The sequence below is a fragment of the Amia ocellicauda genome, chromosome 16 (assembly GCF_036373705.1).
Source record: "Amia ocellicauda isolate fAmiCal2 chromosome 16, fAmiCal2.hap1, whole genome shotgun sequence".
Taxonomy (NCBI): domain Eukaryota; kingdom Metazoa; phylum Chordata; class Actinopteri; order Amiiformes; family Amiidae; genus Amia; species Amia ocellicauda.
Window position 1 is genome coordinate 25,756,810 of NC_089865.1, and position 11,137 is coordinate 25,767,946.

The 11,137-nt window shown below is 37.9% G+C and overlaps 2 protein-coding genes across 2 annotated transcripts in view; both read right to left on the reverse strand.

Annotated features, from left to right (window-relative positions):
* The window catches only part of LOC136711793 (tubulin alpha-1A chain-like), a 3,714-nt gene extending 2,045 nt beyond the window's left edge, over positions 1 to 1,669 (reverse strand). Inside the window, exons 1-2 of the mRNA XM_066688261.1 lie at positions 1,550 to 1,669; positions 1 to 164 (exon numbers count right to left, since the gene is read on the reverse strand). The exon at positions 1 to 164 is cut by the window's left edge and continues 59 nt beyond it. Coding sequence (XP_066544358.1) covers positions 1 to 164; positions 1,550 to 1,552 — 167 coding nt within the window. The 5' untranslated portion in view covers positions 1,553 to 1,669. The remainder of the gene's footprint in view (positions 165 to 1,549) is intronic.
* A 5,296-nt stretch (positions 1,670 to 6,965) lies between these two features.
* On the reverse strand, positions 6,966 to 10,352 carry LOC136711792 (tubulin alpha-1A chain-like). The gene is made up of 4 exons (XM_066688260.1): positions 10,257 to 10,352; positions 8,952 to 9,174; positions 8,578 to 8,726; positions 6,966 to 8,429 (listed from the first exon to the last, which is right to left on the reverse strand). The coding sequence occupies exons 1-4, from the start codon at positions 10,257 to 10,259 to the stop codon at positions 7,449 to 7,451; spliced, it is 1,356 nt and encodes a 451-aa protein (XP_066544357.1). The 5' UTR covers positions 10,260 to 10,352; the 3' UTR covers positions 6,966 to 7,448.
* Positions 10,353 to 11,137: the final 785 nt, after the last annotated feature.

Genomic DNA, 11,137 nt, shown 5'->3' on the forward strand with positions numbered 1-11,137 from the left:
GTCTCACTGAAGAAGGTGTTGAAGGAATCGTCCCCTCCTCCGATGGTCTTGTCGCTGGGCATCTGGCCATCAGGCTGGATCCCGTGCTCCAGACAGTAAAGCTCCCAGCAGGCATTGCCCATCTGGGCACCAGCTTGGCCAACATGGATGGAGATACACTCACGCTGAGGGGAAAAACAGGGCAGGAAACACCAGGGTTTATCTATACCTAAAGTTAAAGATTGTAATGATGCACTTGAAACAGAGGAATTCACAGATTAAAGGAACTGTGGGTAAGATTAACACATGTTGAAATGAGAGGAATGGTACTGGCTTATATTTGACACAATATGGTCAGGGTGCCCTGATGAAGGTCAACTAATAATAATCAACAATTTAATTCTGTTTCCATTTTTGCCCAAAAAACTAAATCACCAAAAGCACTCTTTATACTGGGGATGCATTGAAGTGTATGAACAATTATGAATCAGTTTAAGATCCATTCAAGCTAAATACTTGTAAATATCTGTAAAATCTCCAGATATGGCAAATGGCAAAAACATATCCAGATATACCTTACTGCTTCTATAGTAGTTTCAGGTCAATCTTTTTCATGTTTTATTTGATATAATCTGAGAGGCAAAGCAGTGTAGTTTTTGCTTTTTGGTTCACACAGTAATGGTGAAAACAGGTGGTTTTCAGCTGTAGATCAGAAAGCACTGAATGGAAACATCTCCTTTCATTCAAAACATGTACCACTGTAAAACAGGATAAAATCTGAATGCACTATAATAATAAAAACAACTTGAGTGCAGTACTACATACATATACAAAATGACTTAAGTCAAATAGTTTCATACTCATAAAACAGCACAATTAGTTGCCTTGGAAGACCTCAGAATGCACTGCTAACTAATAAGGGAAAGTATAACACAATATATGTGTCTGCAATGTAACACTATATTTTGGTCTCAGGATTTACAATGTAATTTCATAAATGTTAAGAGCAGAACAGCTTTCAGAGAGTAATTAACACCGTTTCAATGTAATTATAAACTGGATAGATTAGATTGCATATATTATGTTCTTGAACAAGACAAAAGGCGAATGTATCAAGGAGAAATAATCTCACAAAAGCCGCAAAGCCAATTAAATGCCGGTGAAACACTGAACGTGACAGCACGGTTTCCTGAGACGGACGTTTTAGTGTTAGGTATGTATTCAGAAGTATGCTAACGTCAATGGGGTACAATAAATGGGCCCCGACTTTTTTATTTCTTTATTTTTGCTGAGGGTCTGTGCTGTGTACGCCACTGATTGAATCTAAAAATCTTCCATGTTTAATATGAATTTGGAGCCGATACAGAAATCTCCAAATGTACGTCCCCAGTGCGGCTTCCGGGTGCAATGAACACAAGTGGTCCTGAAATAGGCTCCCTCAAACCAAACGATCAGAACAGCTTGTTTAAAGATAGGAAAAAAATACAAGGAGTCATTTAGTATATTTGTGAGAGGCTTGAAGATCATCGGTACAGCAAAAATGTAACAAAGGGTTTCTGTACATCCTCACCATTTTGTGCCTTTCTTTACGCCGACGTCAAGGATTCGGAAGGATCTGATATGTCCAGACAGTGGCGGAGGCTGCTGCTTTATAGCACCAGAAGAGCTGCAGAGCTAGGCAACCAGCTTGTGTTGTTGGTAACTAGAGAAAAGTTAGGCTTGATTGCATCTTGAGAAGTTAAAAAAAACAAAAAACAGAACAGGCAATACTCTCCTTCCACAGCCAGACAAATACAATGTGCTGAATTTGTGGTTACTACCAACAAACTGTGGGAGCTGTAAAATACCTCTGAATGTGGAGTATTGACTTACAATTAAACACTGGCCATAATGGGACACTGCTGTTCAGCCGTCCATAGAAACCATTATCATGTCCAGCCTTTTCATGTTTGGTGCATTATATATATATATATATATATATATACACAGACAGTTAGGTCCATAAATATTTAGACAGTGACACAATTGTCATCATTTAGGCTCTGTATGCCACCACAATGGATTTGAAAGGAAACAATCAAGGTGTGCTTCAAGTGTAGACCTTCACCTTAGTAGTTACATCCTAATTGTGTGAACGGTGTAGGAATTATACCCATTTTTCTATGTGGTCCCCCCAATTTTAGGGGCTCAAAAGTATTAGGACAAATTAACATCATCATGAATTAAATTGTGAGTTTCAATACTTGGTTGCAAATCCTTTGCAGTCCATGACTGCCTGAAGTCTGGAACCCATAGACATCACCAGATGATGGGTTTCTTCCCAGGTCATGCTCTGCCAGGCCTGTACTGTAGCGGTCCTCTCTGTGAATTAGTCTGTATCTTTTAAGATTGCTATTTTGTGATTTAAGTAATGCAGTGGACATGCAGAGGTTGTGGATTAACTGGTCCAGCCCTTTATTAAATGTTCATTCATAAAGCAAGTATTTGAACATCACAAAACAAAAAAAAAACATACAGCAGCCATCTTAACAAAACTTAAAGACCTTTCAACCTCAACCTCCCGACCCCCTTCCCAGCTTAAGTTTTGCTTCTTAAAGCAACAGTGCATCACTGTAACAGTCGCACAGCAAACCACTAGTAAGTAAGTAAATACATTTCTATACTCCACTATATATATATATATATATATATATATATATATATATATATATATATATATTCCTGTGTAATGTAAATAATTTAAAAAATACATTTTCCATAAATGTAATTTTGTACCACTAAAAGTCACTGAGAAGCTGGCATATATCCTGCCAACTATTAAAAGTATAGTAGTGTATTTTTTTGTGGTTTATTTATTTATTTATTTATTTATTCATGTTTCTTTTGATACAATCCTGACCAAGGAAGGCTTAGGATGGTCAGTTGGTAAAGTTTATGTTGTCACTATTAGTCTTTAATGTACTGAAGCAGAAATGGAACAATGTTGAAAGTTATAGCAGCTAGTTGGGATGACACATAATTTGTTCTCCCTGCCCGATTCTAAACTTATCTGTTAATTGAGGGGATATCCCTTATTGGTCACACTATAAAATAAGGTGGTGTGATGGTAACACATTAAAACAAGGTGGTGTGATTCCTCAGGTATTAACATATGAATACCACACAGGATAAAAACATCAATGCCATATGAACATCATTTGTATTCATATATTCATTCATATTAATGACACCATTAAAGATAAATGGTACAATCAACACAAAGCACATCCCCCAAATGTAACATCTAAACAATTTTACTTTGTGTGAAAAGACACCAATCATTCAGTTTTGTACCCAACATGTTTTAAAGTATAAAAGCACTGTAGTTTCTTTCTTTTAGATTTTCTCCCATGTCATTCTATCAGCACTAAATGCACCACACCACTCCACTAGCACAATGTTGCTATGGTTACAGGTTTAGGAGCATGGCTAACAAACTTGTAAGTAACTTCCCAGGTACAAATTTATTTTAAATGTCAGTTTCCCTTGCTTAATGACAGAAACAGGTGCACAATCAATTGAAAAGACATCTATATGAAACAGCTGAAATTAGTGTGGCTATGCATTCAATTTAAGGATTTTTTTTTTTTTTTTACTGCCTTTGTATTGTTAGATTTCCCATAACAATAAAGATGGTTGAAACTGGATACTGTGCATTGTTTCAGCTGAGGATATCTGTATGAATAGGTGATTGAGTAGAGCAGTTAAAAGCTGTTTACAACACCAATTGTATGGAAATTAAATGCCTAGGGTAAAACTTCCTTTTATTTTCTTTCTCATACTCTCTTTGTCTTTTGGATTATGTTTAACCTTCCCCTCTGCAGAAATATACAAATTATGTTACCTATTATTATTATTATTATTATTATTATTATTATTATTATTATTATTATTATTATTATTAAGACCATTAGTCTGTGTTCAAATATACACCGTAGCTACATTATTTTTACATTTGTTTATCATCTGAACTACATTGTAAAATGTTCCTAGGACTACCATCTACTACTCACCTGCTCACCAAACCTTTAAACACTGAGGTTCTTGTAACATTTATTTTTCTACCACCACAAATTAAAGTGCAAATAGCAACCTGCCATTGAAAACATGACCCCCCCCCTAAGCTTTTATGCCACCCAAAAGCTTTTTAATATGCTTTTGGTCAGATGGCCAAACAAACATTTCAATCAAAGAAATACAGATTTCCAATATTTATTTATTTTCAGTCTTGCATACAATTTAAATTAATATCATTATGACACAAGGTCAGAACTAAGGAGAGAGGTGGGGTGCGCAGTGAGAATTTATTGGGTTCCTTCCACACTGCAAGCCCACAGCTCAAACCACCTCTCAGGCATCAGACAGGAAGCATGGCTCTTCCTGGTAAAATAGTGTGGCCACTTGAGAGCCTCTGAAGAAAGTGGCGTGGCCTAATCCGCGATGTACCTTTCAGCTTTTCATGTTGTATAATAAACACACCACTACAGGGTTGAAATCCTCCTGATGGGATGGCAGATCAGAGATGGATTGTATCAGCTGCTAGACATATGTGCAGTAAATAACAGATTACTTTTACACAGGGGAAAAACAAAGGGCAAGATAAAGCTGTTTGTGTGTGTACATTTTATTTCTGTGGCACATATTCTTTACTGCCATGTAGACTGAAAACATGGAGCTATTTCCCCTAACATGCCCTCATTGAGCTCTCATTTATAACCAGCCATTTAACTTTATTTTAAGCCACATTTGTTAGGGAAATATTATGAATTTGTGACCAATTTGCACAAAACATCATGGATAACCCTTATATGAAATTTTGTACATGATTTTTTCACAAACACATCACATTTTGACACCGCATATGTGTAAAATTGTGTTAGCATATTCACAGTCTTGTCAGTGTTTATTCTAGCTAGTTAGTAATGAATAAGTGATTAGAACATGCCTACCAAGTGCATATAGGAGAGCTCAGAGACTACACAGCTAAACAAAATTATTACTTTGTACTTCTTCTGTAGAAAACAGTTCTTCAAGTGGTTGTGTAAAGAGTTTAGAGGTTAAAAAGCAGAAAATAAAAATAAAAATAAACTTCTTGATTGTAACTTCAGTATTGAAAAAACAACCCACTGTTGCTATAATACTATAATGTGGCCAGATGTAGGCAATTGTTTTGTTGTGCAGATAACTATGATCAGTAGTTTGCTTTAAAATAAGGAAAGCCCCTTGAGATTTTTCCCTCCAACTCCTTGCCCTCATTGGATTTTCAATTAAAACTGACCAATCAAACTGGGTTCTATTTATATGCTAAAGATCTATTTAAATTTCCTCAGAAAGCAACTCCACTGTGTATAATTCTACACCCCAGCCTAAGGGTTAATGCTTTATGTACTTCCTCTTTGTGTTTTAAGAGAATTAAAGCAAGTTTATAGTGTCTGGTTCTTGCTTTGTTTAAGTCTGCAGTTTTCACCTTTACCTGTTAGTCTCCCATTTTAATGTAAACAAGACCAGCCTTCCCTGGGGGTGCAATAGGATAGTCTAGCTGGGTGTGTGCTATACAGTTACATAGCAACGCTCCAGCCAAGCAAAAAATTACTCAAACAAATCAGGCAGCCAGCGAAGTCCTTCGCATATCCCCAAAGAGAGTACAGAATACACAACATACTGTGTGTTAATGGGAGGGGAAGACTGTTTAAATATGTTGATGAGCTATAGATTCCCTTTTTATGTTAATGTAAGCACACCATGTATGCCTAGATACCAAAATGCTTTTGAAATTATGCTCAAGGGAAGTAAGCAGGTGACAAAGTTGCTCATTGTCAGAACAGAGAGCACACCACAAAAGTTAAAAATAAATAAATAAATAACTAGTTTCATGTGACTTGTTTGGCCTAGGGAAACAAACCAATCAAATAACAGCATGTGCTTTTTTTACTCGTTACTTCCCTTTCTAATATAGAATTAACCCTGTTCCAAACGCAGAAGAGCTACTCTCATTTAGAGGAGTTTTTTCAAGTATTTGGTGTCTGGAATTTAAGCAGCTGAGCCAGTAAAGAGTTTCCTGTCCTTATTGTGGGAGGGTTTGGTAGAATATTTATCACCTGTGTCTGTGCACTATTAACTGGTAATGTGTTAACCATTGTTTAGACAGGTTTAGGAGAGCAGCAGTTTAATAAACGAGTTGAGAATGAACTGAGCAGAATTTGGTTTCCTCCATGTAAAAGTGAGTGGAGTCCTTCTCAGATCTGTAACTGAGAGCTTTATGTACTTCCTCTTTGTGTTTTTTTTTTTTAGAGAATTAAAGTAGTGTTTGGTTCTTCCTTTGTTTAAGTCTGCAGTTTTCACCATGACCTGTTAGTCACAAGTGGAGTCATTCTAAGATCTGTAACTGAGAGCACATTTAGGGCTGAATTATTCTATGTAATAAAGAGCGTTGTTACAATAAAAACCAGAAGACAACCCTGATCTAAGACCATTACAAGATATACCTGTCTGGTAATATTCATTCCAGAGGGCTTAGTAAGGATGCAAAGATGCAGTACAAACAGATGCAGTACAAACAATACAACACACAGGTAATTTGGTGTCCAGAAAGACTTAGATCAGAGCTCACCTTACCTGGTCCTAGTGGTTTCTGTTTTATCCAAATCATATACATTTCTTGGCTTCATTTTTTTTTAGATTACCAGGTGCCCAGTGGTATTTAGTGACTTAGATATAGATATAGACGGGAAGGACTGTGGCTCCCAGGAACAGGGATGGCCACCACTGATTCAGATTGTATAGTCCATGGCATTTTCATTTAAATTATTCTTATTAATTCAAATACCCCTCATAATTATTTGTCTCCTTTGTCCTGTCTTTACTCCAGATTCCAGGTCTGTCCAGAGGTTCACAGTTGACTTGCTGTTTGGTTCTTTCTTCACAAATTTAAAATGTTGGCTTTAGAGTTTTTATTAATATTATTTATTGAGGGAGACTATGCGAAGTGCGCAACATATTGGTTACATTATCAATATTGTACAATGCAACAGCATTACATTCCTTTTGATATAAAGGACTACAGACATTAAATAAATTTAAAGTAGACATCAAAGTGTCACATATTTGTGGTTGAGCATTAGCCACAACAAAGTTCAATAGAAGCAGGGTAAAAACATCAGGTAATACTGAGGTAGTGAATACCACAGAATATCATTCTGTTTTCATTGCAGTTAGCATTGTTTGTGTTGAAATGTCATAAATATAGTATACAGACTGAAGTTTGAAACTGAAATAAGAAAATCTTTTTTTTTTCTTATTTATTAATTAATGGAAAGAGTACAAATAGAATAACACAGATATATTCTTTACATTATACAAAATGAAGAGGTGAATGAAAGATAATATATTTACTACTAAGACTGTGGTGTTTACAGTGAACTATTCCTGCTTTAATATTCCTCTCCTTCCTCTTCTCCTTCCTCTCCCACGCTGTCAGTGCCCACCTCTTCATAATCCTTCTCCAGGGCCGCCATGTCCTCTCTGGCCTCAGAGAACTCGCCCTCCTCCATGCCCTCTCCCACGTACCAGTGGACGAAGGCGCGCTTGGCGTACATCAGGTCAAACTTGTGGTCCAGGCGGGCCCAGGCCTCGGCGATGGCAGTGGTGTTGCTCAGCATGCACACGGCCCTCTGCACCTTGGCCAGGTCGCCCCCGGGCACCACAGTGGGGGGCTGGTAGTTGATGCCCACCTTGAAGCCAGTGGGACACCAGTCCACAAACTGGATGGTGCGCTTGGTCTTGATGGTGGCAATGGCAGAGTTGACATCCTTGGGCACCACGTCTCCACGGTACAGCAGACAGCAGGCCATGTACTTGCCGTGACGGGGGTCACACTTCACCATCTGGTTGGCCGGCTCAAAGCAGGCATTGGTGATCTCAGCCACAGACAGCTGCTCGTGATACGCCTTCTCGGCAGAAATCACTGGGGCGTAAGTGGCCAGTGGGAAGTGGATACGGGGGTAGGGCACCAAGTTGGTCTGGAACTCTGTCAGGTCCACATTCAGGGCACCATCGAAGCGCAGGGAGGCGGTGATGGAGGAGACAATCTGGCCAATGAGCCGGTTCAGGTTGGTGTAGGTGGGACGCTCAATGTCCAGGTTTCTGCGGCAGATGTCATAGATGGCCTCATTGTCGACCATGAAGGCGCAGTCGGAATGCTCCAGGGTGGTGTGGGTTGTCAGGATGGAGTTGTAGGGCTCAACCACAGCTGTGGACACCTGGGGAGCTGGGTAGACTGCAAACTCCAACTTGGACTTCTTGCCATAGTCAACAGAGAGACGCTCCATCAGCAGAGAGGTGAAACCAGAGCCGGTACCACCACCAAAGCTGTGGAAGATGAGGAAGCCTTGGAGCCCAGTGCACTGGTCAGCCTGGAGAGACAAGAGGGGGGGGGACATGTGAGATTATGTAGAATGCAGTTGTAAAGTACTTTAAATCTTAAATCCTACTTATTTTTTTCTATCCCTGTATAATGATCTGAGAGAGACAACCTGGAATGTCTAGACTAAGTTGACTCACCAGCTTGCGTGTCCTGTCCAGCACCAGGTCGATGATCTCTTTGCCGATGGTGTAGTGCCCGCGGGCATAGTTGTTGGCAGCATCCTCTTTGCCAGTGATGAGCTGCTCGGGGTGGAACAGCTGGCGGTAAGTCCCGGTGCGCACCTCATCTGGGAATGGAGAGGACAGGAAGGGGTTGATTGGTGCTGACCCAAAGAGCAGCTCATCCCACAACATTGATATGGAAGTGGGTTCATTATTCATAAAGTTATCCAGATCCTTAATGCTGGTGAAAGACTTTTGAAAGCAGGATGCCGATAGTGTCTAGGTATCTGTGAGCACAGTGCCTGTTGGTCAGTGAACAAAATGAAGTCATATGGGCAGCCCCTGCTTACCGATGACGGTGGGCTCCAGGTCCACAAAGACAGCACGGGGGACGTGCTTGCCTGCCCCTGTCTCACTGAAGAAGGTGTTGAAGGAGTCGTCCCCTCCTCCGATGGTCTTGTCACTGGGCATCTGACCATCAGGCTGGATCCCGTGCTCCAGACAGTACAACTCCCAGCAGGCATTGCCCATCTGGACTCCGGCTTGGCCGACATGGATGGAGATACACTCTCGCTGTGGGGAGAGGAATGGCATGAGCACATCCATCATGAAACACTAGGGCCTGAATTGTCTTCATTACATAATCAGAGTTTAATTTTCAGTTATTTTCAATGTATCTGACTCTTTTGTTGGTGTGCAATTTTTTTGCTTTTAGCACGTTTTGTTTATTTGATTTGAGCACGTTTATTTTAAAGTTAATTGTTTTAGTTAAAATCACAAAGATTTTAAAAATTTTAAGTGATTTTAAGAATTGATATTTTAAATGATTTTAATCATAAGTATTAAATATTGAATTGTTTGTATTTTAAGAAATGTAAAATACTCAACCCAATAAACAGTATTTTACATAATCAGAGTTGTGAATGTGATCTAAAGTAGATCATTTTTTTCTGTTATATACATTTAAAAAATGTCTGACATTATATAAATGTCTGACTGAAAGGAAAAGATGAGAATGGCTCTATGAAGCCACAACTCCTTTCTACTGGAGACCAGGGGAACAATGTTTTTTTCATCCAGGAAATCCAGCATCACACACAACCAATCACCAGATACATTTCTTAAGATACGAAATATGCAGAACAAAATGTCATAGAAGAGTGTAAATTCTATACACTACTACACTACCAGAATTTTTTTTGCATCAGAGAGGTTAACCAGTACAAACTGGTTCTATCTTGGTTACAACACATGGTAACAACAAAGGCTAATTATGAACATGTCCCTTCACAAAACTGAAATGATCTTACATGATGATATTTAACGTTTTTTAAATTCACAAAAGTATTTATATACATAACAGTATTGTAAAATTGTTTAATTAAAAGTGATAACACAAAGGAAACATGCATATATAGCTTGTTTTCAAGTAAAGGACTTTATTTGTATTTTCTGTCCCAGTCTCCAACTTCAACCTTAAAAGAAATAGGATACTCATCAAGTATTTTTGGAAAGCATCCTGTTTCAAATAACAGCATTTTACAATGATCAATCTAATACTTATCTACAGTAACCTCCCCCCCAAAAAAAAAATTTGGATAATAAATGACATGATTTCTGAAAACGAAAATTAAAGAGTTAATGTCAACACTCACCATTTTGATATTTTCTACAGGCCGACGTCTAGGATTCGGACTGAGAAGAGTATGTATGATCCCCAGAGGTGGAGTGTTTTATTTATAGGGCAAAGCAAGTGGATACCTAGGCAACTGTGTGTGTTGTTGGAAACTAGGGGTTAACTCTGCTTTGAACAACAAAGTTGCCCTAAGAGACTAAGACCAAAGGCAGTTAATGTATAGCTTCAGTCCACACTCACATTCCTACAACTCACACATCAAACTAATGACAGGTAACTACCAACAAAGCCAGATCTCAATTTAACTTACTATGGCTTCAATATGTTTGCCTGCCTGAATAATGCACTGCTTTATTCATGCAGCGACAAACTCAAATAGAGACTTTGCTCAATAACAAATATGATTTATTAACAACTGATGTGAAAGTCTTATACATTCCTTAAAGGCCTCAATGTGAATAATAATAATAATAATAATAATAATAATAATAATAATAATAATAATAATAATAATAATAATAATAATAATAATATTTTGGCCAATCCCCCAGTTGCATTTAATTTTGAAGACTGAAGGTTAGGTTGTCTTTATTTTTACCTCTTATTCCCAAACAATAACAAATAAACAAAAACAAATATTTAAGAGTAACAGTGAAAAATCTGGTATTAATCAGAATGTTCTATTTATCAGATAATATTTGAAATAAATATTTGCAGTCTTTTTTAATTAAATACACAACATAAATATCATGATTAAAATATAATGAATAAATATTATAATGTGTTTCTTGAAATCCTGTCCATGTTTTTCTTTCTTTTTTTTTTTTTTGCTTGGCCATATATTATGTTTACAAATTGTATCAAAATGTTGTTGTTCTTTTGGGACTGTGTTAATGTAGT